Source organism: Hippoglossus hippoglossus, chromosome 24 (assembly GCF_009819705.1).
Source record: "Hippoglossus hippoglossus isolate fHipHip1 chromosome 24, fHipHip1.pri, whole genome shotgun sequence".
In the NCBI taxonomy this organism is placed as follows: domain Eukaryota; kingdom Metazoa; phylum Chordata; class Actinopteri; order Pleuronectiformes; family Pleuronectidae; genus Hippoglossus; species Hippoglossus hippoglossus.
The window spans coordinates 1,563,042-1,589,806 of NC_047174.1; the positions used below are offsets into that span (position 1 = coordinate 1,563,042).

At 43.4% G+C, this 26,765-nt stretch overlaps 5 protein-coding genes across 8 annotated transcripts in view; 2 read left to right on the forward strand and 3 right to left on the reverse strand.

Moving 5' to 3' along the window:
- Positions 1 to 4,179: 4,179 nt before the first annotated feature.
- Positions 4,180 to 6,031, reverse strand: batf3 (basic leucine zipper transcription factor, ATF-like 3). Its single transcript, XM_034579791.1, has 4 exons — positions 5,822 to 6,031; positions 5,549 to 5,653; positions 5,056 to 5,100; positions 4,180 to 4,940 (listed from the first exon to the last, which is right to left on the reverse strand). The coding sequence occupies exons 1-4, from the start codon at positions 5,861 to 5,863 to the stop codon at positions 4,806 to 4,808; spliced, it is 327 nt and encodes a 108-aa protein (XP_034435682.1). The 5' UTR covers positions 5,864 to 6,031; the 3' UTR covers positions 4,180 to 4,805.
- Positions 6,032 to 6,337: 306 nt separating this feature from the next.
- nsl1 (NSL1 component of MIS12 kinetochore complex) lies at positions 6,338 to 9,360 on the reverse strand. Its single transcript, XM_034579489.1, has 6 exons — positions 9,143 to 9,360; positions 8,275 to 8,347; positions 8,022 to 8,152; positions 7,539 to 7,593; positions 6,790 to 6,857; positions 6,338 to 6,691 (listed from the first exon to the last, which is right to left on the reverse strand). The coding sequence occupies exons 1-6, from the start codon at positions 9,302 to 9,304 to the stop codon at positions 6,410 to 6,412; spliced, it is 771 nt and encodes a 256-aa protein (XP_034435380.1). The 5' UTR covers positions 9,305 to 9,360; the 3' UTR covers positions 6,338 to 6,409.
- A 34-nt stretch (positions 9,361 to 9,394) lies between these two features.
- tatdn3 (TatD DNase domain containing 3) lies at positions 9,395 to 24,658 on the forward strand. Of its 2 annotated transcripts, XR_004613234.1 has the most exons (11): positions 9,395 to 9,574; positions 9,790 to 9,822; positions 10,348 to 10,421; positions 10,910 to 10,994; positions 11,366 to 11,428; positions 12,453 to 12,562; positions 13,401 to 13,456; positions 13,544 to 13,656; positions 14,510 to 14,590; positions 14,687 to 15,092; positions 24,648 to 24,658. XR_004613234.1 is itself a non-coding variant. In XM_034579488.1 (10 exons), exons 1-10 carry the CDS (start codon positions 9,518 to 9,520, stop codon positions 14,852 to 14,854), a joined length of 840 nt encoding a protein of 279 aa, XP_034435379.1. In that variant the 5' UTR covers positions 9,395 to 9,517; the 3' UTR covers positions 14,855 to 15,275. The 2 variants fall into 2 exon arrangements, 1 of the variants encoding a protein (XP_034435379.1); XM_034579488.1 differs by lacking the exon at positions 24,648 to 24,658 and having other exon boundaries at positions 14,687 to 15,275.
- On the reverse strand, positions 15,131 to 16,263 carry LOC117758113 (spermatogenesis-associated protein 45-like). The gene is given in 3 exon segments (XM_034579491.1): positions 15,131 to 15,150; positions 15,698 to 15,765; positions 15,767 to 16,263. Coding segments are annotated over 3 exon segments (261 nt in total). The 5' UTR covers positions 15,940 to 16,263.
- Positions 17,580 to 26,765, forward strand: part of flvcr1 (FLVCR heme transporter 1) — a 29,613-nt gene continuing 20,427 nt past the window's right edge. For 2 of the 3 annotated variants that reach the window (XM_034579485.1, XM_034579484.1), the window contains exons 1-10: positions 17,775 to 18,518; positions 19,590 to 19,734; positions 21,046 to 21,186; positions 21,967 to 22,034; positions 22,801 to 22,904; positions 23,307 to 23,417; positions 24,648 to 24,753; positions 25,013 to 25,124; positions 25,224 to 25,291; positions 26,550 to 26,711. In XM_034579485.1, the coding sequence (XP_034435376.1) occupies positions 17,775 to 18,518; positions 19,590 to 19,734; positions 21,046 to 21,186; positions 21,967 to 22,034; positions 22,801 to 22,904; positions 23,307 to 23,417; positions 24,648 to 24,753; positions 25,013 to 25,124; positions 25,224 to 25,291; positions 26,550 to 26,651 (1,701 nt within the window). In that variant the 3' untranslated portion in view covers positions 26,652 to 26,711. Of the gene's footprint in view, positions 18,519 to 19,589; positions 19,735 to 21,045; positions 21,187 to 21,966; positions 22,035 to 22,800; positions 22,905 to 23,306; positions 23,418 to 24,647; positions 24,754 to 25,012; positions 25,125 to 25,223; positions 25,292 to 26,549; positions 26,728 to 26,765 lie in introns of all 3 variants that reach the window. The other variant, XM_034579483.1, reaches the window with a different exon arrangement.

Here is a 26,765-nt window from a genome sequence, read left to right on the forward strand (position 1 = left end):
GGAATAAAGTGTTTAAAAGTTACTCATGTTTCAAAGGTAAACAGTTTCTCTGTGGTTTTCCATTTCACGACTAAATACAAATAACGTCCGATCACAGAACTAAACTGTTTACTGTTTGTTCCTTGATCACTTGACGAGCTGTTGGTGGAGAAGTAGTTGGTCAACACACTCGAGGCTGAAGCAGAAATGGAAACCAGAAGTTTCAACACAGCCTCGTGAAAAACAGACGACTCTGCCGTTTGTTCTCGGTTCAGCTGGCGCCAGCACCGAGGTCACCGCGAGGCGAGGCGCTCTCTGAACATCTTTACAGGAAGTAAAGATTCTTTCACCAACTTCAGCGAAGGACGTTTTTGACACATCTTACACGGGTGAAACTGAGCAGAGGAGACGAAACTGAGGAACTGAGCCAGGATGTGTTATAATAATAATAATACATCCTTAAAAAAACTTTAATACCTGGTTTTAACATCATTAAACACATATAAAGATAAATTATACATTAAAACAGTTTCTGTGGAACTTGAGATGTTAACTGCTCTGTTACCAGTCTATTCATTTCAGGTGATTACATTACAATTAAATAAACCAACGTATATCAGCACACGATTCCTGAACTCGTATTGACATACTTCTAACTAATCTATTTACGATAGTAGCATAAGTTTCACATATGAAATTCAGTTGGTTTTCCTTTCCCATACCAACTGTCCTTTTGTGTTCTCTCACATGGACTCTCTCGGACTGGGAGGAAAAGTTGTGGAGAATCTCAGGAGTTCTGCCTCAGACATTTGTGTCCTCACCTTCGGCCCCTCTGGAAAATTACAGGAGAAGAACCTGGAGTTCAGGTCTGAAAAGCAGCTTCTATTCCCTGAGTGTGATGGTTAACACATCAGTTAGTGAGTTAGAGCTTCTATGGGTCATAACACTGTGCATACAATGAATTTATTTCACTTAAGGCACTTCAGGTAACTGTGACACACACACACACACACACACACACACACACACACAGACACACACACACACACACACACACACACACGCACTATGAAGCTGTGGCCTCTGACCACAACACACAGGAAGTTGCAGTTCAGAAATTATGACACTGTCGTTACATGAGTCATGTCATCTCCGCTTATGACTGAATTGCATCAGTCGAGAGAATGCCAAAGAATATTCCCTATACATGTCTGTGTGTGTGTGTGTGTGTGTGTGTGTGTCTGTGTGTTGTTTTGTGTGTGTGTGCTCGTGTGTGTGTGGGGGTGCGCATACTTTTGCCCCATATTGGACAATACCTCATGTGGGACGAGCAACCACAGGTCACAAAAGTTCAGATGTCATTTCAGGTCGTTCTTATCTCACTGACGTTTGTTGGAGTGTTTCTGTTATGTTTTTCTTTTATAATTTTCATTTGATGGTATAAAAATGGGCGGAGACGTCATGATTGACAGCTGAGACTGACTCCTGATTGGTCGAGCGTGTGTATCCTCGATCGAACGGCTCCTGATGACGTCTTTAGCACAAGACGTCAGTGTTCGTACCCACACACGTTTATTTAAAGTTTATTATTTATTTATGATCTTGAAACACGATTGTCTCTAAAAGTCTCTAAAAGAATCGTTTTCAGGAAGTTTTGTTTTTACAGTAGCTTGTTTATATTTGACCATCATGAGAGGAACAGTCACATCATGATGTTTCAAGATGGCAGGAAGTAGGTCCCATTGAAGAGTGGGCAGATTGCATCAGTGGTCATTTCAAGGAAAAGAGCTGTAACCCTGTCCATGGATTTCACATGTTTCTGTGTGGGTGGGTGGGGGGGGTAAAAACTGCTGTCAGCAGAAGAAATTAAATTAAGAAACATCCAAGACTCTTGATTTCTCAATTTTTATATGTAATGAGTCAAAACGTTTCTCAAAGAGTTGCTGGAAGTTATCGCAGAAACAAGAAGGTGAAGATGAAACGTAATGAGAAACGTCCTGTTACCTTGAATGAAACCGTGGAAACATGTCTGATGATGTAAGAACACAAGTCAACAACACATATAACACAGGTCCATTTATTTATCACGACTTAAAGGGGACTTTTCTTTCAACACTGTGGATTTAAGTTGTATTTACATTCAAATACTTTGAGTAACACAAACATTTGTATCTCCTGAGAATCCACAACGTCTGGAACTCTGACCACTTGCTGTTCTTCCAGAGAAATTACAGAGAATGCATTCCATCATTTAGCAGAGGCGGTTTGTATTTATCTGACTGGGAAGCTGTGTCACTGCCGGTGTGTGTGTGCGTGTGTGCGTGCGTGCGCGCGTGTGCGCGTGTGCGTGTGTGCGTGTGTGCGTGTGTGCGTGTGTGTGTGTCGTTTCAACACTGGCAACCACTTTTCTCTTCGCGAGAAATTTGCAGAAATATATGAAGTCAATCCAACCTCTGATTGGAAGATAAGTTTCTGAGCAGATAGAAGAAGCTCCTGCAAAACAGCTGCAGCAGAAAAGTTCAACCTGCTCTTCCAAACCCATCTCGTGAGAATCGCTCCCATTGTGAACACAATATCTCAAGAACGCCTCGAGGGGATCTCTTCACATTCTGTGCAAATGTTCACTGGAATTCAAACATGAACTGATTAGAATGTGGAGGTCAAAGGTCAAAGTTCACAGTGTCGTCACACAGAACATTCATGTGCAAACACTATGATTTAAACAGCTGAGTCGAGCAGAGCGCAGCCTACAGGTGATGTTATGACGTGACACTTAAAGTTCCGACTTGTGAAAATAGCCAAGATTTCCCCAGACGTGTGTGAATATGCATGAGTGTGTGTGTGTGTTTGTGTCTCAGCTGTGTGTGTCGGTGGTGCTGGCTCCGTCCTGTATTCTCAGGAAAACTCTCAGGGCGACGTGTTGCTTCCTGTCAGCGATGCTGTTGCTGCTGTGGATGGACGCTCATTTAGAAACTGATCTGATCACTGTGACGTCAGTTTCCTGCAGGAGTGAGAGCAAACGCACAAACCAGAGGGGTGGGGTTGTACAAGGTGAGTTCAGATGAACGTTACTTTTACTGTTTACCTGCAGGGAACCAAAGCTGCTCAAATGTGATTGGTCGAACTGGAAGCTTCCAGCCCCAGAATCTTGTCCCTCGCCTTCAGGTTCTGTTTGTGGAGATGACCTGAGAGATAATCCCACAACCAGCTGTTCATTCTACCCACACATCAACCCTTCTTTGGTTTCTCTGAGGAATAAGAGTCAGGTTTTCCCAGACGTCTGCAGAGGAGATCCGGTTGATCCACACCTTTTTTCCTGCGTAAGCATCTTGTTCATTCACCTCAGAGTGCAAGAGGAAGGGAAAACGAAACCACCGAGCACATTTCAAACCCTGATTTCTGATGTGATCGTGGTGAGGATGGGGAACTGTGACGTTGAGCAAGTGTCCGTCAGCGTTACCAAACCACAGGTTCAGGTGAAGCAGAGTTTATAGAACCTCTCTGACACGCCTGTGACTTCAAAATGACCTGGAGACCTTCAGTAGAAGGAGATACGATCCCATGTGACCTCTCTTTCCCTCCAACATGCACAACGGTGACAAACATGTGGTCGGAAACACACACGAGGGATGTTGCTGTTTCCATACATCATTATGTGTTTTTTTATATTTGTTAATCAATGGAAAATGATGATTTCAAGTTAAGGACTTTTTTTTTTTTTACAAAAGACACAATACGTCATTTTCTAAGATACCGCTCTGGCAACACAAACGTTTGATCACTTTTCCCTAATTTAAATAAATTAAAAATAATTAAAATAATACTTTATAAGAATATGTAGACCCCTTGTAAAGCATCATCCGTCAGGAAGTGTAACACAAAACAATCACTGGGTGAAAAGTTCATGCACAATAGTGGGTTGAGCTTTATTCAAATAGGACAAAATACAATTTAATAAAAATGTACTCAGTTAATAACTCAGTTATTAATGTTGTTCTAATGCAGTCAGTGTTATTTCTATTGACAAAACAGCCCCAGAACACGACTGTTTATTCCTATAAAAATATACATGTATGATGATAAATAACAAGCTTCGTATTTCTACACATTACAGTCCAACAGGTTTGTGTTATATGTATTTATTCCATGAGGGAAGAGGGAAAATGTCAAGTTCTTCAACCAATGACGTTCCAGATGTTCCATGTGGAACTTATGAGTCTTCACTTTTTCCAGAACACATGATTCTGACTCAGTTCAAGTTTAATTATTAACTGAGCTGTTTTTAGTTTTTGGTCCAGTTCCTGGAATTTCTGTTTGTATCTCAGGTTCCATAAAATAAACCTGCAAATAAGCTATTGTGTAATACTATTGTATTATAAGATTTTAATTCATAAACTTTTAACTGAACAGATTTTACACCTCAGATCATCACATCACACAATCTTATTTATTTTGACACAACAGAGGAAACGTGCATCTGACTCTAAAAAGAAATAAACAAATAAAATAAAAGTGCAGTCACAAACCCAGAAAAGTTTTTTAAAAGGGAACAGATAATTCATCCTTCATATGTGAAGTGACAATATGAATACGAACAATGCTTTATTTAATTCTCCCCCTGAAAGCTGAAAGAGGAGTGGAACCACAGTGATGGTAATGTAGAGTGTGGCCACCAGGGGACGCTCTTCACTGCCATTATGAAATCTGCCACTTTATTTCTGATCATAGTGAACACTGTCCTCTAGAGTTGTGTTGTTGCATCACAGGGTGGATTACAGCTGTAGAGATGTTGCAGAGGTCAGAGGTCAGAGACGTGCCCCCTGACCTCAGACCGAACAGGCGGCCATGTTGTCAGGCTGCAGGCCGGACGAGGAGAAGAAGCAGTGCATCATGGGACACTGAGACTCGTGGGCTGAGAGAGCTTCAGTCAGGAGTCGCTGCTCCTCGGACAGAGAATCCACCTGAAACACAAAACAACTATTGTATTTATTTGTCCTTTTATTGGTTTGAGGCTCTTTTAAATTTTAAACGCAGCAACAACACTTTCATCCGGAATGAGAGTAAATATGTAAACACCTCGGTCTTCAGCTTCTGGTTCCTCTGCTCCAGGAGCTCACAGGCCTGGAAGAGAGGAGGAGGAGGAGAGACCAGAAGAAATGATGGATGACAGGAAGAGGAAGAACTCACAAGTAAATCAACATCTCAGATTTGAGAGGAGCCTTTTAAATCACAGTGCATATGATTGATATAAGGCTCAGGACCTTATCATTTACTTTGGTGCTATTGTCAAATTAAATGTAGATCAATAATCACAAGGAGAAGCTGTGAAACTTCTGTTTTATGTAGTTTCTGTGACTCTGGTGGAGAATACAGCTGCTAATTCGTTATCTTGTGCTCCTGCATTATTACTTTTACCGTTTGTTTGTTGGTCTGTGCAAATCTGGAAGTACCAACCCAACCATAACCTCAGAAATGACCTTTGACCTCAGGCTCTGGTCCCCATGAGGTGTACTGGTCCTGACAGCTCAGTATTAGTGCTGCTAAAGAGGTAACACACACACACACACACCTCATGCAGCAGGTCGGCTCTCTGTGTTTGTCTCTTGCGACTCTTCTGAGCTGCAACTCTGTTTTTCTCTCTCCTCTTCATCCTCCTGCCTTCGTCCTCTGAACCCTGACACACACACACACACACACACACACACACACACACACACACAGCAAGACAAGCTTTTCAGTGACCACTGACCAATAGAAGTTGATTCAAACTTTCCCTCATTTACAACCCATGACCTCTGACCTTGTGTCGTAGTTCACACCAGGAAAAGAAGCGTGATCTTACCACACACGTGTCCCACAGGTGGTCGTCCTTGCTCTCTGACATCACAGGAGTTTAAAATGTGTGCGTTCAGGCTCAGCGTCTCCGTCGCACAACACAAAGTTTCTGGTAAAGTCTAAACAACAGGCGAGAAACCTGCAGTTTCACTTCAGCTTCCTTTTCACCTTTTTAATTTGTTGCACTTTTAGAAGAAGCAGCGAGGACGGTTCACATAAGTCACGTGACCACGATCTGTGCACCGACACACAACTCATCAGTCGATAACCTTACACTGTGGTTTTATCTCTTTAATCCCACATTTGGCAGAATAACCACTAAACAACTGCGTTAAACCACAACTAAAAATAGTTTAAAAAAAAGCTTTTCACTTCTGTTTGAGGTTCTGAGGGGAACAGTGAACTTCAGACTGAGACAGACAAGCAGGTCACAAAGTGTTTTGGTTTGAGATATTTAATGGAGGAAAATGACAGATATTAAAAGCCTTTTCCTTTAAAAATGACACAGCACAGGTGGAGTTCAGGTTTGAAAAAGAGTTTATATTAACAGTAAAGATCTTAAAATGAAGACGAACTTTGAGACAGGAGGGTAAATTTAAATGTTCTGATCAGAAAGTGTCAGGCTCTGGTTCACCCCCCCCACAGGGTGACCGGGTCTCTTGGCGAGAGGCACGTAGCATTCTGAGGCCGCCGCTTCTTCTACGGCTCGCTCGATTGGCTGCCTGTTCTTTGCCGCCGTGCCGGTGGCCAGCATCGGAGAGTCTGATTGGCCGTTGCAGCTGAACACTTCTCTGTGGATCTCCAGGGTGGTGTGGCTGGGCTTCATGTTGAGGATCTCACAGAGGCCCTCGGCTTGTTTCTGCAGAGTGCTGATCGACTGAGGACGGACAAAGAAGTGTAAATAAAACATTTGATCCAAAAACATATCCTCATATCATCTGTTAAACGTGTATATGTGCCGGTTTGCCGTGTCACCTTTATAACCTGGATGGCCTGTTTCACCATCTCAGGAGCTGCAGCAGACAAATCAGTCATGATGTTCTCTGAGGAAACAACATTTAGGATTAGATTCTATTGTTAATACACATTATGTGGAGAATTTATGTAAATAAGTGAATAATAATCTACTAATTTATCCATCTACTACTAATCTATTATGTGTTTCATGACTTCTGTGTCAGGTTTGAACCCAAGTATCAGCTGAACGGTGATAAACCACAGGAATAATGTGCTCATAGTTTGATTTGCTGATGCTGTTATTTCATTAAGACACAATAACAACAGACTGTAAAGGAGACAACTCCTCACGCACACACTGATCTACTGAAATCGACTGAAACTCACAAGCTGAACAAAAAGCAGCATCTCAAGGTATTTCAGTTCACTGAGGCTGAAACTTTCAACTGTCTCAAAGAGAAGTAGCTCTTCCTGATTTTATGAAAGCAAGAAGAAAATGTCCGGCATACACAGTCGGTGGAGAGAACCCACTGGAGAGAATATGCAACGTTTTAAACCACAGAGGAATAAAACTAAAAGCAAACGCTAGAGAAGATTTTCTATCAGGTGTCCATAAAGTGAAGTGTGTTCATTTTTGATACTGATGATATTCACATGTTTTAGGTAAAGAATGAAGTGACTGGCAGAACCTTAAGCGTCTTTCTGAGCATCAGAGACTAAAAGAGCTGAGTTTAAAATGTTTGTGTATAAGTGTGTTCAGTAAATACCTTGATCAGGGTCTCGGGCCACCTCCTGGGCTTTGACTGCATGTTCGTAAAGCCCCTGGAAACACAACATGGCAGTGGATGTAAAGGAGAAACAACTTCTGGATGCTCAACAGTTACTGTGATGCACATTATTGATTTGATTATATTCATGATCTTTTCCTTATATCTATCTAATAATTCCAGAAGTCTCTCTCTGTGTGTGTGTCTCTCACATATCTCTAGGAACCATTCATCTTGTCGGCTTCACACTTGTCGTGTGTATCATTAAGGGCCCAGTGAAGTGCAGTGTGCGATTTGGACACGAGATACGTTCAATAACAGTAATAAGATTTGAACAAACAGGCGACCAGCGTCTGGAGCAGCATCAACGCAAGTGACGCTGTCAATCAACATCTGATTCTCCAGTTCAGGGCAGTCGCACTTCACTGACCTCACAGCCACATCTGAGCTGCTTATTTAAGACAAACCCACTCCCACACCCACCATGAGTTTACGCTCGGCCTTGAGGGAGTGGACCACGTGAGGCAGGATCTGTCTGGGGTAAGTACGGCGCCTCCTGGTGGTCTCAACGATGGTGTCATCCAGGAGGCTTTCCAGATCAGCCGATTCGTCCTCTGCTCAGGAAGGAGAAACAGAAAGAGACTTTATTTGACATACTTTAGTCATCGGGGAGCTGATTTGTCCGGTGAACACTGAAAACAAGCTGTAGAGTCAAACGAGGGACAAAGTGAATCACCCTCAGCGTCAGGTGCCTCCTCCCACGGTTTTTCATTCACCAACACGTTGTCCTGAACAGCAGCTTCAAAGTTCTGCACGGACACAAGTGAACACAGATCGGACAAAGAGCACAGACACCAACAGTTCACACGTAAACATGCAACTTATACCGTTTGAAGAGTTTCTAACAGAACAACACATTCTACCTAAAACCCTCAAGTGAAACCACTGATCTGTTTGGGATGTTTGTGTCTTTTATTATTTATAGGACATTTTAATTAACATTTACATACAGGAGGTATGAGCTCTACTCAGTGATATTGTAGTTGTAATATGTTTAGTAAACCTCCCACCACATGGGGGCGTAGTGCTGCTGCTACAGGTCGATAGAATCTGGAGGTTTATGACACTATTGATATTTGTAAATATAAATTAAAAGTAGTGTAGTACCAGTAGTGTGTAGTAGCAGTGTTTTACAATTGTATATTAATGTGTGCAATGGTTGACTCGAGTCTGAATGAGCAAATAACCGTTTTACACTCACACACACTTTTTAGGTTTTAATGCCAGTTTTAGTTTTTCATCTTTTATGCTTCATATCCTTTTAGTGTTTTATATCGTTTGAAGTGTTTTTAGGAGCAGGTGCAACAATCAACTCACTTTTATTCCGCATTATTATTCTTTATGACGCGTAAGAGCCAGATGTTTGTTGTTGTGCGTTCTGCAGCTGCACTTCCTCACGAGACAATAACAAATATCAGATTGGATTTGTTGTTGTTATTATTTCACGGAAGGGGATTTCGCGTGAGAGATGATTTTACTCACTGAACAGTTGAAGGTAATGTAACGTATTGTAATGTAACGTAAAGTGACGTCATGTAACGCACCATCAGCAGCTCCTGCAGTAGAACCTGTCTCGTGGCCTCGGGGACGTCCGTCTGTCCGTCCAGCGCGGTTTTTAAAATGTCTTTGTATTTGTCCACCAGCTCCGTCACTTGTTTCTTCGCCGCCACCGGGACTCGGAACTCCTCCGCCTCCACCGCCTCCATCTTTACCGCCAACTTGTTTATATTCTGTGTCAAACCGGAACCAGAGATGGGACTTCCCCGGTCCGGCGGCTAACAGGGTCCCCCCGGAGCAACACTTCCGGGTGGCTCAGCGGAAACGTTCCGTGCTGCTCTTGTCTGACTAAACGTTTCTTTCTGTGTTTTCAAGAAAAAACTTGAAACTTTGTCTCCTCGTGTTTATAGTTTCACTTCTCAATGGAACTTGGCTTCGTGGACTCTCACTGTCACATCTCAGCCCGTGAATTTGAGCAGGTAGCCTGTCTCATGTCTGTAAACACGATTAGCCCAAAGCTAACTGGGTGTAAACCACAGTACAGAGCAGTTTAAACTATTTGAATAAAACAAACACATTTGTTTGCATCACAAAGGCTAAGTCGAACATTTAAATGTGCACCGACTGTTTCTCTTTTCCTTTGACGGCTGGTGGCTCCACTTTGACTTAAGACCAGTTTCTTTTGTTGTCCCAGGATCTGGAGGATGTGCTGCAGAGAAGCAGACAGGTCAGTTCTCTGTTCAAACTTGATTTGTTCTCCAGCTTTCACACAAACTGCATCACGACTGACCGACGAGCCACGAAGGAGAAAAATACAAATAGAAACCTTAATAGAGTTTTTAAGCTATAAGAACTAGAAGGTCACTTGGAGAGCGAACGATTGGATCTGGACCTTCTCCCACTTTGTCCTCAAAGAAGAAGACGACTGAGAAAAAGATGCAAAATGATCATAAAACTGAGGGAAGTTTAACGACAAGCGAGATTCCAAACTTCAACAAAACAGCCACAAAGAGGTGTGAAAAACCAGTTGACATTTCTGAAGAATATTCAGAGTTCAGGGTTTATCTGAAAGCTGCTTTACAGAGCATTCAGCTCGGACATAGAACCGAACAATAGGTTTATCGCTGCAGGTAAATACAGTTTTGTGTGTGTGTGTGTGTGTGTGTGTGTGTGTGTGTGTGTGTGTGTGTGTGTGTGTGTGTGTGTGTGTGTGTGTGTGTGTGTGTTTGTGTGTGTGTGTGTGTGTGTGTAGGCCGGGGTAGAGACTCTGATTGCTGTGACAGAAGAAGTCGGGGAGTTCAGCAGGATTCTCCAGCTGCAACAACGGTCTGTGTCCTCAGTGTTGTATAACCAGTCCCAGGACGTACAGTGTATAGTCCCTGTCTCGTACAATTATATAATGTAAGAGAAAGCAGGAAGGGCTGATGCAGTAAAAGCATAAAAACTACAAGGAGAAAGAGTTCGGTTTGCACTTTTCAAGTTATAAAACTTGTTGGACTAGCAAATAAAAACGAGAGAAGGGGGGAGAGAGGGGACACATTTCAGATTTGTACTGAATTAAAAGTAAGTTGAATAAAAACAAGGGACATCTTCACATTCTGCAATAATCAGATCAGTTTGTAAATCTCTAAATTCATAAGATTGTGGCAGAACATCCGTAACTACAGTACAATAACACAGAACCGGGGTAAATGTACCTTCTCATGAAGTCCCTCATGCACAATGTATAGAAGGAAAATAGTTTACATTCTCCTTTACAGCTGCTCTCTGCAGGACAGCCGCATGTTTATTATTCCTCTTTTCTTTTCTCACAGTTATCCAGATGTGGTGGCTCCGTGTTTCGGTGTCCATCCTCTGCAGGGCGGCGAGGGGCCCGAGCAGCGCAGCGCCAAGCCTCAGGTGGCAAAACAGCCGGATTGTACTTTATTGATTCTGAGTAAACGAGGAGCGTAACTGTACCCACTCTTCTCAGTGGGGTCAGAGGGAGGGGGGGTGTGAGTCCTCTGCAGGGAATAAAGGTCCCTAACTAGAATCCACACCTCAGGCTGTGATGTAAACATTAAACAATATTTAGTTCCTGCTCTGATTATCTTTGCGGTTTCATGTTTCCTCTGATTTAATGTAAAAAACAAAACACTGACTCTAAACAGTTTGCTTCGGCACGATGACGAAGAGTTCAACTGAGCCTCTGGTGTTCAAGGCTTCTGACGAGCCTTGAACATAAAGTCTATTTTAGCTGTGCAACTTTTTATGTGGACGTTTATTAACAGGACCTGGATGCTGCTCTGCCGCTGTTCTACGAACACAGAGAACGCCTTGTTGCTGTAGGAGAGGTAGAAACACACACACACACACATACACACACACACACACACACACACACACACACACACACACATTAGTACACACAAGTATTTACTTGTACCGTTCAAACATATTGTTTGGTTCACAATAGTTCACAAATGTTCCGGACCGATTTTTCAAGTAATTCTCTTCTTCAAACTGAATTCCTCTGCCTATGAGAGTCTGTGACTTCAACCTGAACCTCTTAACACTAAAACCAAGTTGTAGAAACACACACATATATCACACACCACCACTTTACACACATTCTTTCATCCCTTAACAAAGAAGTCAACTTGAATGTGACTTCTGGAAAAGAGGATTTAACTTGTTAAAACTCCTCTTAATCTTCTTTGCTGGGAAAAGCTAATGAACTCAGTCAGTCACAGTCTCTCTCGTGCACTTCTACATTCACCAGAGAGACCCCGCCCCCCCCCCCCACCGGCACCAGAGGACTAAGTCCCATCTCCTGTTTTTCTATACTGTTGTTTTTATGGATCAGGCGATGTCCTGCTGCACCGAACACGTTTCATTCATCTACAGCGTGAGACTATAAAGAATGGGACTCATCATTAAACGTCTCCAGCAGCATCTTGGTTCCTGATGTTGTTCTGGTTGATTCAGTTTCTTCCAGATGAGCTTGTGCAGTTAATTTAGCGTCGTGCTCGTACAATGTGAGAAGTTTAGTCAAGGTTGAGGCTGTGGATCAAGAGTCAGAGTCTTTGATGTCTTTTATTTCTACCAGACATTTTAACCTGTCAAATAAATAAAAAACATTCAGTTATTCTAGCAAAAGGAAAAGTTATAGATTTACTGTTATTTCATTGCAAGAAGTTTTCCTCTTTTTCATGGGGTCACAACCAGTCACTGAAAAGCTGAAACATGTTTTGGATGAATAATAAGAAAGTTCAGGAACTTCTGAACATTTGATCATTTTAAGGAAGGTAAAATGATCAAATAATCTCTTTGGCGTCCTGCGTGAGTTCACTTGTTTTTCTCTTGTTCTGGCTCCAGATCGGTTTAGACTTCACACCGTGGCGAGCTCCGACTCAGCAGGACAGAGACGACCAGATGACCGTGTTCGTTAAACAGCTCGACGTCGCCAAGGAGCTGGACCTTCCTGTGTGAGCACATCAGAATAGACTAGAATGAAAAGTACATATTATACACCTCAGTCTCACAACGCTCACTTTTTTTATTGGAATAATAATTTCACAACGAGGCCATGATGAGATGATTCATATCACGATGAGGGGAACATTGGCCGAGGCTGCAGCTGGTCTCCTGTAAGAGTTGAGTAGATTAGATAATGAAGGAACAGGATCCTACAAGAATTCATGGTCAAGAAGGAATGAAGCAGTGACTCATGACTCCTCCCACAGCAGCAGGAAACTACAGGTGTTTTTTTACCTCCAGTCTGTTATATCAGTTTGTGAGAGCGTTATTTTATTATTCTATTATTCTATTATTATTTAACCTTATGAGTTAATTGATTTCGGTCAAATAAAGAGCAAAGTCTGATCTTTCGGTAGTTTTATTCAACATCTGCAGATGGACTCACAACACATTCAAATACATGACGTGGGAAAATGAGCACGAGGGAATATTGATGTGTTATACCTTCTGGTGAGGTCACATGATGCTAACTGAGTTGCACGTCTTCACCTGGAGACTTCTGACTTTCTCTGTCCTTGGTCGAGCTGAGAAATGTCTACGTTGTAACTTCTCACATTAAGAAGAGTGGGACAGGTTTGGTGTTTGAGACAGAGGCTGAATAGAGGAGCTGCAGCAATGGACAGTCTGAGCAAAGTGATGTGTTTTCTGAACATTAGAGCATGAAAACTTTTTACAGTTATAAAACTAATTAAAACGATCAATATGAGCAGAATGAGTCTCCTTTAAAAAGAATCAAGTCTGCATTGATGGTTCTTGTTGACTCGTCTTTCTACGTTCTCTGCACAGGAACGTCCACTCACGATCAGCTGCTAAAGTCACCATAGAGACCATGAGAGAACAGGGTGGGTGTCTCCCTCCTGTCAGTCATGTACACACAGTTTCTACAGCTGCAGACGATTGGACGTCTTGACTCTTTGATTCTCCCTCAGGTATCAGTCGCGCTCTGCTTCATAACTTTGCGGGGAAGCCGTCGGTGGCTCTGGAAGGTGTGAAGGCTGGTTACCTCTTCTCCTTTCCACCTGCTGTCTGCAGAAACCAACAGGTGAGTGTCAATTCCCTTTGCCTGAGCAGCCCTCAGATGCATCGCCAGCCTACTTTGATTATGCAGATCATCCCGCAGCCTGAGGAACAGGGACGCTTCTCATTCTGGGCCGATATCGTATTACAGGGAAAAATTCGCCGTTGAGAACAGTTCATCTTTACAAGTGATTCATTGCGGCACTGACTGGGCAAAATGAACATAATCAAACAAACGGATTTCACATGAACTTCAAGCTGATGCTGAAACATGTATGAAGATGAATCAGGTGTTTCATGCCAGCAGCAGCGAGGTCGACGAGACCCCGGGTGGGGGCACCACTCAGCCTTGTTTAGGACCATTTGAGGCAAGATGAGTGAGATAAGTCTACTTCTTGCTTAGTTGATGTTCTGAAATCCCAAACATATCACTGGTTTCCTAATGGATCCCTAATTAATTATTTACATTCTCTTCTCTTCAGCTTGACCTTCATCAAGGTCATGGCAATATTGAGGGACAGTTCAGATGAAGCCACAACAATATAAATCAGTTTTGCGTCATTTGGTCTTTCATTAACACAACTCCTAAACTTCCTACGTTAATATGTTTACTTACCGACGTAAAACTTCATTGATCGTTCATTTACGACTTAGTATTCGTGTTGTTAGGTATTTTTTTCTGCGTCCTTATCCTGTTTTGTTTTCGTTATTCAGTAACTCCAGTAAAGAGATTAAAGAAAGAAAGACAGAAAATCTCTTCTGATATATTCTTCCCCAGATTAAAGAAAATATAAGATAAGCAGGAAATCATGTGTCTTGTGAATCTGCAGCCGTCCATGATACCGAGGTGATTAATTCATTTCGATGTTTCCACACAGAGAGACAAACTGATCAGAGAGATCCCACTGGAGCACATCTGTCTGGAAACAGACTCCCCTGCCCTGGGGCTCGACAAGCACGTGAGTTTGAAATGATTTGAGTGGATCGATGCTGTAACACACGAGCAGCTGCTCTGCAGACGTTTAGATTTTAATAACTCTCTCTCTGTCTCGCAGGCGAGGAACGAGCCCTGTAACATCGTCCTGTCCTGCCGGTACATCGCTGACGTCAAAGGTCTGTCAGCTCAAACCGTTCAGCTCGTCACGGCACAAAATGCGTACAGACTGTTCCCCAGGGCTGACACGCAGCAACGCACACACACACACACACACACACAGTTCTGAAATCTACAGTTTGGCCTGAGGAGGTTTTTTTTTTTATGCAAAAGACGCAGCAGGTTTTGACCTGATGATTTGACTCTGGATGAAACAAGGACACATTATAATCATGAAGGTTTAATCTGTGGAGACATTTCAACTGACGCTCACTGAAGTTTTACAGGGAACAGACAGTGTGGGTGATATTCAAACACAGACACAAAGAAATCTAACCAGTGAATTGTTTCCTTCAGACTGGGTATTTGTATTTGTTGTCCCAGCTCTCAGGGTCTTGCAGCCGTTTTACACCAGGTGTGATTTATCTGGAAGAGGAGAAAAGATGCACAACAATGATTCATAGAGTCGTGATGAAGCATCTGGATCAATATAATGAGAAATGATCTAATAGTTTTCATAGTTGCATCATTCTGCTGCATGAGTTGTTTAACCCTTGTTGTTGTGTTGTGTTGTTGTTGCACATACTTTGTTCATAATGGTTGCGTTGTTTTTTTGTGCCCATTTGATTTACTTATTCAAGGTTTACTTTACACCTGCATGACAAAAAGTTTAAGTTAAAATAAAAAAAGTTCTTGAGCAACTAAAGCCTCCCTCTTCAATCTTAATGTAGCACTTTTCATAAAGTGTTATAGAGGTATATAATTATTCATAATAAATATGTTATTTAAATATACAGCAGTGTTATCTTATTTTTTTACCATGTATTCTATGAAGCACTTTGTAACCTTGTTTAGATAAGTGCTATGTAAATAAACATGTTATAAATATTGTTTACACTTTAAGTCACACGCTGTAAATACTCATCGAGATATTAATGAAGTATTTCAGTAAATGGCTCAGGAGCCTCCTTACAGCTGTCTTCAAAGTGCCTTCTCTCCGGAAGCTTGACCGGGGGCGGCCGCTCGGAGCTGCCCCCCCCCGCGCTGCGGCCCTGCGGTCAGAGCGGCGAGCAGCACCGGGCTGGTCCTCAGGTGACCGCGGTGGTGCGTCCTCTCCGTCCTCTCCCAGGACTGTCGGGGGTTCAGCTCCACCTGACACCACGTCTCCCTCCGCAGGTTGAGCTGCAGCAGAGCCGGCTCCTCACGGCCCGACATCACGGGGCTGTACTTTCATCTGATGAATAATCCAGAGTGTGCTCGGCTGGTGATGCTGAGGTTTCCATGACAACGGGAAACTCGAAGACAAGTCTGTGTGCTCAAAGATCTTCTGTGTTTGTTGCGATGTGTCACTCCATCTTAGATTCTAGCGCCACAAAACAGCTACCAGGGCTAAAAAAGAACACAATTTCTTTGCAGCTTAACCAGTATGTTTTTCTCATTTTCTAACCTTAAAGCTAAAATGATAGGAATAAACGAAATACTGTAAATCATAAGAAACTTATAACAATAAACCAACAAAGTGACTGAGACAAAGGTTATATAGGCGTACATCTTTATTTACAGTTTATTTTCAAGACCAAATTCACTCAGAAATGTGTAATAATCTATCATCTAACTCATAAACAGTCCTGTTACATGATAATGATGATAAATCATCTATACACAAGATGTGTGTCTGTTTCTGACCAGGCTAATTGTTCTGTTTTGAAAACAGACACAGAGTGAGACCTCTTCCCTCTCCACTATCCCTCCAACGGTAACAGGAAGGTGATCTGATCCTCATGAGAACAACAGAGATAATATGTAGTTCCTGGAAACTCTGTGGAAAAGCTTGGGTTGTTGTAACCTCGCGTGAACCTTGTCTGGATCCAGATCCTTCACCTGCTGCAGTGGCCACCGGGTCAGAGGATGATTGGGATTAGAGGGCAGATAAATGACCCGAGCACATGGACGCACTAATCTGAGTTCATGGACCAAGACCGTTGAACTGTCAAATTGTGTAAGAAAAGATAAGATAGACTTCATTAATCCTGAAGGAAGGAAGCCTGTTATAAGTGAACATTTAAAAAAGAGTAAATGAAGACCCATGTGCCTAATAGAAATGAAATGAATTACACAGGGATATCGCACATATTTTATTATCATTATTACATTATGATAAACACAGATCAACTTGTTTCCTGCAATATACTACATTATACTACATTATACTACATTATACTACAAGTCCCAGCTGCTCCTCTATTGGTTCATCAGCATCGGATCATTGTCCGTGTGTCACTGTCAGCTGAACAAAAGAGAGAGAGCGAGAGACTTAGAGAGAGAGAGAGAGAGAGAGAGAGACATAGAGAGAGACTTAGAGAGGGAGAGAGAGAGAGAGAGAGAGAGAGAGAGAGAGAGAGAGAGAACCAGACATAAAGAGAGAGGGAGAGAATTAGACAGAAAGAGACAGAGAGAGAGTGCGAGAGGGGGAGAGACATAGAGTGAGAGAACCTGATAGAGAGAGAGAGAGAGAGAGAGAGCGAGAGAGAGAGAGACAAAGAGAGAGAGACAAAGAGAGAGGGAGAGATTAGACAGAAAGAGACATAGAGTGAGAGAACCGGATAGAGAGAGAGAGAGAGAGAGAGAGAGAGAGAGAGAGAGAGAGACAGAGAGAGGGAGAGAGAGAGAGAGAGAGAGAGAGAGAGAGAGAGAGAGAGAGATAAAGAGAGAGGGAGAGATTAGACAGAAAGAGACATAGAGTGAGAGAACCGGATAGAGAGAGAGAGAGAGAGAGGGAGAGATTAGACAGAAAGAGAGAGAGAGAGAGAACCGGATAGAGAGAGAGAGAGAGGCAGCGTGCGGGCTGAACGGAGCCGGTCAGTGTGAACAAGTTACCGGAGCCGGTGTGAAGTGGATCCCGGAGCTGAGCGTGACGAGCTGTGCGTTGTTGTGATTCCTCTCGCGCGTGAGTCCGGTTCTTGTTTGCCTTCATCTCTGCCTCCAGCGGATGAGGAAGCCGCTCGGCGCCGCCTCTTCTGTGGAGGAAGAAGACGCCCCGAGCCGACATCATGGTCGCCGGTGAGCTGGTGCAGGAGCATGTGCGCGCGGACACCGGCGCACCGGAGGACATCACGATCTCCAGGAAGAGTCCGGAGCTCCCGGGCGGCGCCGCGGCCGAGCGACACGCGGAGCCGACTAACGGAGCGGTGAGGACGGGCGGGGCGTGGGAGGCAGCAGCCGACCCCGCTCAGGAGGAGGAGGAGAAGGAGGAGAAGGGGTCAGAGGAGAAGGAGGCGCCGCCGGATGAGAGCGAGGCGATGCTGCCCAACGGAGGCGGAGGGGAGGCGGCGGGGGAGGCACCGAAGAGCCGGGAGACGCAGCTGTTCGCGCGCCGGTTCGCGGTGCTCGCCGTGTTCAGCCTGTACTCGCTGGTGAACGCCTTCCAGTGGATCCAGTACAGCATCATCACCAACGTCTTCACCCGCTTCTACGGGGTGTCCAACGACAAGGTGGACTGGCTCTCCATCGTCTACATGGTGGCCTACGTGCCGCTCATCCTCCCGGCCACCTGGCTGCTGGACCGGAGGGGTCTGCGGATCACGGCCCTGCTCGGCGCGGGCCTCAACTGCGCCGGCGCCTGGCTCAAGTGCGCCAGCGTCGGCCCGCAGCTGTTCGGAGTCACCGTCACCGCGCAGGTCATCTGCTCCGTGGCGCAGGTGTTCATCCTCGGCCTGCCGTCCCGCATCGCCTCGGTGTGGTTCGGTCCCCGGGAGGTGTCCACCGCGTGCGCCACGGCCGTGCTCGGGAACCAGGTCAGCCACAGACAGAGAAGCAGAGACACGCACACACATACGCAATAAAGCAAAACTACTACTCGTACTACTACTAATAGAAATTAAAATAATAATGACATGCAATGTGTGAAAAACTAACACCAGTTAATTAAATCATTCAAAAACATGATGAGGCAAAATCTGTTCAATTTGATAAAAAACGTTAACTATAGAATCTTCATATCTAACTCCACTCTGCATCAAAGACTGTAAACAGAAGACTGTTGCCTTTGATGTAATGAATAACAATATACTCATCATCCTAATTATAAGTTTATTCTAATATTCTAATCCTAATAACAGCTCCTGGTTCGCAAAGAGATAAATATAAACAAAACATCAGAGGCAACAAGCAAAATAATACAAGTATACAAGTAATACATTTATAATCGTGGAAGAAGAAGACGCAGTAGGTGGCGGTAATGCACCTTGACGTTGGTTGCCAAGAATTTATAATCGCAAACCTTGTGACTTATTGGAAAATGTGAAACATATTAAGGATTTACTAGAAAGTTATAACATTAACGAGCAGTTGGAGGACGATTCCCCACAACCTGGCAACCCATCGTTAATGGCTCCTGTTAAATTATTCTTCAACAATTAATACATCCGTTGATAAACCCTTACTAAATCATTTAGTGATAAGGATTCAAAAAGGTGGAGAACAACGGATGCAGAGGGCCCAATGCCTGTGTTCACCTTAGGCCCCCAAATTGCTAAATCCGCCACTTGACTAAGCCACCGAGTTGTGTGGTAATCCGTCCGATAGTCTTTGTGACAAACTAAACAAACTTATGCTGAAGAAAACATAACCTCCTTGGACGAAGGTAATAACAGAACAGAAAAGATGATAAAGTAATACACTAGAATGTTGTTATCAAACACTGCATTTTGATCCGTAACATTATGAAACACAGTGTAACAACCACGTTTCTCTTCCTCTTTGTGTCTCTATGTGTCTCTTTGTGTCTCTATGTGTCTCTATGTGTCTCTTTGTGTCTCTATGTGTCTCTATGTGTCTCTATGTGTCTCTATGTGTCTTGTCTCTAGCTGGGAACAGCCATAGGCTTCCTGTTGCCTCCAGTGTTAGTTCCCAACACACCTGACGATGTCGAGCTGATGGGTCACAACATCAGCATCATGTTCTACGGTACCGCCGCTCTCTCCACGGTCCTCTTCCTGCTCACAGTAATAGGTAGGCTACACACCACAATCACACACTCGTAAACACAGACACACACAACTCAAATGATGCCTTGCGTTTTGGGACGTGGACGTTTACCCTCTGCCGCCATCTGTTCCATTTGCTGGGGCTTTGTGGTTCAGTTGCCTCGAAGCTGTGTGAGGTGACATTAGAATAGAGGTGTGGGCTCATTTTTATATCCCAGTGGGGACTCTAAACTGAATACACACCAACCCGTGGGAACGCATGTCTCTCGTGGGAACAATATTGATGTCCCCATGGGTTCAGACTACTTTTTGAAAGTTGACTTAGGGTTCAGGTTAGAATTAGGTTAAAGTTAGTAATGTAGTTGTGATGGTTATGGTTCAATCTTTATTTAACCAGGAACAGTTGAGATGCTGAGATCCTGGCCAAGACAGCAGCAACACAAACAAAGTACAAGTGGATGACAATGAGTTGTCCCCCTGAGGAGAGTGAAACAAAAGTGTGTTTGTGTTCTGAGGACTAAGGTCCCCTGAAGCAGGATTTAATCAGGGTAACTTCGGGTTTAACAGGCCTACAAAAATACAAAAATACATCAAAACTATTATAGCTTAATTTTAATTTAACCAATTCTCCGAACAGAGTTTGGTGGATTTGCTGCAGCGACAGCACTTCTGGTTCAGGAAGCCGGGGATCATGGGTAATATCCACTGTGTCTCAGTTCAGTGAGTCTGACGACAGACTTCACAATAAAACTCACATGTTCAAATAAGGAAATTCTTCATGTGACCACCGCCCTGATTTATACACGTGTGATGACTATTGGGTAATAAATCCTAAACATTAACCCACATTACCCGAGGTCACATTGTACATGATGTACAGTACTTTTTGTACCTGTATGTTCTCTCCAAGGGAAGACTGCACCTCCTGGCCCCGAGGGACGACTGTATTATGTTTAGTCTCTGAACCAGTTCTAGAATATTTATATAGTTATGATTTTAAAAAGGCACCACAATAGAAACAGTATTTAAGAATAATTGTTCATATCTGATAGCTACTTGTTCTGTTAAACGACATCAATACTGATGCACCAGCGGGTTGTCAAAGGGCATAAAGGAGCTTCATTGAAATATGGGATAAAAATGTTTAATTGAATGTGTTGAAGAATTTCTGTTGTTGTTATTTTTCATTAAAGCTTATTGAAGTTCCGCAGGGAGCCTACCTGGGTCTCCGTATAGTTGCAAATAGAGGGGTTCATTTGGTTTTCTTATAATTTGGTATTTAGTCATCTGAGCAAGTCGCATCAAAACTTGATTCTGTCTCTTTTGCATCCTGCAGTGATAAAGGACCGACCCCCCCTCCCACCCAGCCAGGCCCAGGCTGTTCTACCAGACTCTCCTACTGAGGATTACTCCTACAAACGGTCCATCCTCAACCTGATACAGAATAAAGCCTTCATCCTGCTGCTCATCAGCTACGGTAAACTCAAATAAAAGCTTGTCTGGATTCAGATCTATTTTACTAGCTATAAAATCCATATCGGTGGGTGCTCTAATATACACATACAGTTTATATTATACTTCTTTTTCTAGTTAGTATAATTCCTGCTATTAAAACACAGGAACGTTTTTACACAGACTGGCACTAAGTATACGATTGTGACTATAACCACATGTGTTGTTTCATATTTATTCAACTCAGTGAGAAACCTTTGTAGAAAATGTGCTTTCTGAGGTTTCTAATCCAGAGGTTGTGCGTTTCCCCTGAAAGACACTGGGATCGTTTTAAGACTCCAGCATTAAAACTGCCAGAGGGGCTTTTCTGCACTTTGATGTTTGTAGCATGACTATCTTCTGGCACATGGTGTTCACATGACCCCACACGCACACACAGACACACACACACACACACACACACACACACACACACACACACACACCTTGTTTTAAAGCCGACACATGATGTTTTTTCAGTCTTGCTTTCCTTCGGTGTGTTACGTAGGATTTTTGTGAATGTAAAAGTTTGGCAAAGTTAAAGGTTTAATCACAACAGAGTGGGTCAGTTGACCAATCAGAGCAGACTGGGCTTTATCAGGAGGGGGGGGGGGGTCTTAAAGAGACAGGAGGAAAAAGTGTTTGAGACAGAGGCTGAAAAGAGGAGCTGCAGCAACGGACAGTCGTAGGAAAATGACGTGATTTCACTTTGCTGCTGAAGCTAACTGCTCCCTCCCCTTGTCTCTGTTTGTCCATCTGTCCACAGGTATAATGACTGGTTCCTTCTACTCCGTCTCGACTCTTCTCAGCCAGATGATCTTGACCTTCTACGAGGTAAAAGACCAACAGCAGGGAGACGATGTTTTACTTCATAACCCTTCTCACACATTGCTCCTGTCTCTTCCACCTGGGTTCTAAAGGAGGGACACACATTACAGATATTACACTATTACTCAATGTAAATGTGATGTAGTCATTCAGGTTTAAATATCGATCAAATGGAAAGTGGGCAGAGGAAAAGAGGGGAGCGAGAGGCAGATACAGAAAAGAACAGAGGAGCTTCTGACGGCTTCGATGTGACATGAGTTTATTGTCTGTGGCTCCGAGTTCATTAGCTACTTTCACGCATGCCTGCTGCCCACCATAACACTGTCAGTGCGCGCAGACACACACACACACACACACACACACACACACACACGCACACACACACACACACACACACACACACACACACACACACACACACTCAAGAAAACAATGAAGAGAGAGAGACTCTAAAACGTTCTTTCTTTCTTTATAGTCCCTCTCTCACATTCTGTACGCCCACTCTGACTGACAGCAACACACACACACACACACACACACACACACACAAACACTCACACACACACACACACACACAAACAACCCTCGCCCTTAAACATTGTTACATGTGACACTTTTATACACACCTGTAAGGTGAAACCCACGTGTTTCTGCAGAGATTTGATCAGTTAAAGGAGGACAAAAGCCCTTTGTTCTCATAAAACCTCTCCTCCTCCCCTTTCCTCTCCTTTCCTTTCCTCTCCTTTCCTTTCCTCTGGTTTCCTCTCCTCAGAACCAGGAGTTGAACGCTGGGAGGATTGGTTTGACTCTAGTCGTTGCTGGGATGGTCGGATCCATCCTCTGTGGCCTGTGGCTGGACCACACAAAGACATACAAGTAGGAAAGACACACACACACCCACTTGTTAAGTGGAGCACTGATGTTGCTGATAATGTCTTTGTCGTGTTCACAGGGGCTTCAGTGTTTTGAAACATGAGAGGAACAACGAGTTGGAGACGCACTATTATTTAAAAGTTTAAATATTTCGTGTGTCAAACAGTGTTTTATCCGATCCGTCTCATGTGTCTGACGCCTCTGTGAGAACAAAACAAATCCTACAAGTCAAGATGAAACCTGAAACTAAAGTTTGAGGTGTCAAAAGAAATGAAATCTTGACTCTGAGCTGTGGGGTTAGGAAATGAGATTCACAGTTGACCTTTAACGACGATGACAGAGATAATATCACCTCTGAGTGGAGCCTGATTATCACTGATCCACTGACTGACGGATGTTTTTCAGGATGACGACTCTGATCGTGTACATCCTGTCGTTTGTGGGCATGATGGTCTTCACCTTCACTCTGGACCTCAACAGCATCTACCTGGTCTTCTTCACAGCTGGAGTCCTGGGGTAGGATTCACTGAGCCAGTTACAGTGCAAACATTTACCTTGTGTTTGTTAAAGCACCTTACTGCAATTTTACACTGTTTGAATTACTGAATGATCTTTAAAGTAAATATAGTGACATTCCTGTTATTTTCCTACCTCTGCCAAATACCTTAAATTCAATCAAGCTGCACCAAGTTACAGACACTCATAAATATCAGTCGCCTAAACCTTTCATCAAGATCTGTGAACTATTCTCCAGGAAATCAACAAGCATGTTAAAAAGAGGAGAAAGGAGGTTAAGAAACATCTCTGGAAAAACCTGCTGACTAACACACAAATAAATGGACAGAGGTGTAAAACATAACGTCCTTAATAATAATATGACACGTCCACACAATATAATATACAACTGCAACTTTTTAATTATCTAATTAAAGTGTAAGTAATATATAGACTTAAATAAAACTGCAGATCTCTGTGTGTTGTGGGTAAACTCAACTTTATTTATAATTAGGGTGTGGTCAACCTGTGTCAACACTAAACTGCTGCTTCACCGTTTCCTTCAAGGCTGCACAGTGTCAGTTTATCACTGGGTTTAACCTTTTCATAGATAGATAGATATTTTACAGTTTAACCATAAACTTGATTATATGAAGGTTTTTGGTTCCGCAAACATAATCAAGGATACCGAGACTCTCATGTAGTCATTTGCTTCTGTAGAGAGGAGCAGGGAGCACATTGAAGTGGATTTATCTTTCAACACAGTTCACTGCTCAATCGTAATTTACACACGTTCCGATTGTTTTCATTCAGCTGCTGAAACGAGTTTGACACAGATCGTGTGTCGTTGCTTCTTCGCCCGCGTCCTCAGCGACATCCTGCAGGTTTGACGCTGATGCAGTGTTGAAAACAAATAGAGACGATGAGGGCCTGAGCTCTGTGTTGTGTGTTAAACATGAGGTACAAAGCAGGTCCTGTGTAAATGACCTCTAAACACTGAGGATCCAGGGTGTTAAAGCCACGACCGGGATTGAAACTGCTACTTTTGCATTATTTCAAATTAAAATGTGAATATGACATGAACGTGAAAGATGTCAGAAACTGTCTGGGTCGATATCGACTGCAGCGATGTGGTTTTAAATATAAAGGCCAACAGGTGGTGAGAGCTGAATAAAACAGGAAGGGCTTTGTTTGTGTGTAAAAGGCTGAAATCACTTAAGTCCCATCTCATCTGTGTCGTCTGTGTTTCAGCTTCTTCATGACGGGCTACCTGCCTCTGGGCTTCGAGTTCGGAGTGGAGATCACGTACCCGGAGCCTGAGGGAACATCGTCAGGACTCCTCAACGCTTTCGCTCAGGTGAGGAGACGCGTCCAACATGTGCAGAACATCGATTAAATGATGGAGAAAATCTGAGTGTGATTATGTTGAATCAATGATGGGATGGACTGAATGTCTGTCAGCAGCAGACGAGGCTTCTGAAGTCGCCCAACTGCTCGGCAAGTCTCTAACATGTGTGTGTGTGTGTGTGTGTGTGTGTCTGTGTGTGTGTGTGTGTGTGTGTGTGTGTGTGTGTGTGTGTGTGTGTGTGTGTGTGTGTGTGTGTGTGTCTCTGCAGATGTTCGGGATCATTTTCACTCTGATTCAGGGCAAACTGATGTCAGATTACAATCCGCTGGCTGGAAACCTCTTCCTCTGCGCTTGGATCTTCCTCGGAATACTGCTTACTGGTAGGCTCTGTTTGTGTGTGTGTGTGTGTTTGTGTGTCTGTGTGTCTCAAACCATATACATATTCAAAGTCTAATATTTCCTCTCTTGATTCATTTCAGCCTTGATTAAATCAGAACTGAAAAGACACAATGTCAACATGGGTGCAGACTGCAGAAACCTACAAACGGTAAGTTCTCACAAACACACACACACACACACACACACACACACAGACACACACACACACACACACACACACACACACACACACACACACACACACACACACACACACTCTGTGCCTTATGACTTTAAATAGAAAAATGTTGTGTACTCACACCGACACAGATCCAGGAAGTGATCAGACCGTCCCAGTGTCACCGTAGAAATCCAGAAAGCAACTCCTCATCCCATTGATACTCCGTCGACTGTCGGACCGATCGTGACTCGAACACATGAGCAGAGTCAGGATGTTCTCTGCCTTCGCTATGTTTTTATTTCATCAGCTGGTTTTCATGGCAGCATGTGTGGTTCTTTATGTGTCTCTGTGGAGTCTCTGTTGGACAGCGTCCTCTGAAGTGACCTTATCACGACACATTCTTGGACCGTTCTCTACTTTGCCTGTTTGCTTGGATACTTGTTTTTCTCCCAGCTTTGACGTCGCTCCTGAACAAAGCTGTTAAAACCCGTCTCCACTTAAATTCAACCTTTCCACCAACTGATTTTCTCAAATGATTTCTGAAGGTGCCCCACAAAGCCCGTTTCAGACCAGCCAAGCCTTTAAATCTTGTCCAGTGCTCTTCAATCAGTCTTTTGTTCCGTCCTCCCACCCTCCTGCTGAGTCACAGCTGAAGAGCCCTTCATCACACCCATCCTCTTCCTTCTCCTCTTCCTCTTGCTCTATGTAACTTTGGTGAGTGGGTACGATCTCCTGTGAGAAGAACTGACTGAGAGTCACAGCTTAAAGCTGAACTGTAGATCAGTTAAAAAGATACAAGGATCGAGAGAAAAGGTTTAAACTGACGCAAATTGTCTTTAAAGTGAAAGCACGATGTTCGTCTTGCTGCTTTAACGCTGTATGTCCAGCTGTATTACAGAGCTTTTATTTTGAAAAGTTGTGATTGTATCGCAGGCCTCGGAAATAAACAACATATTATTCAGTCTTCTTTTGATTTGGACTTTCAGGTTGCCGTACCAGGATTAGAAAGAAAAGGCCAAAACTGACTTTATAAAAGATCTGTAAAACTTCATCATTCATTTGAATGTTGGTCGTAAAGTTCCATTTCTCTCCTACAGGGTTTGCACTGGGTCTTGAAATGTCCAAATATTCCTTCACATCTGTCGCACTTTACATTTGTCTTAAATTTGACTTGTTGAAACCTGTAGAAACCTAAAGCTCAATTAGCTTCTACATATCTATAAATACATTTCTCTCCTTCTCCCAGGTCCCTGATGAGTCTCCCGAGGAGCAGACTATACTCGACAAGAAAACCAACGGAGTCAGTCTGGCTTCCTCCCTCAGCTTCTCCCATGAAACCTCAGTGTGACGCTGCCAAGTCCCTGAATCACTGGACGAACATGAAGGCCTCCCCGCTGCCCTGGGATACGTGTCGGCACCCACGTACCTGAAGGTGAACTTTCTTTATTGCCGAGTGAAGGAT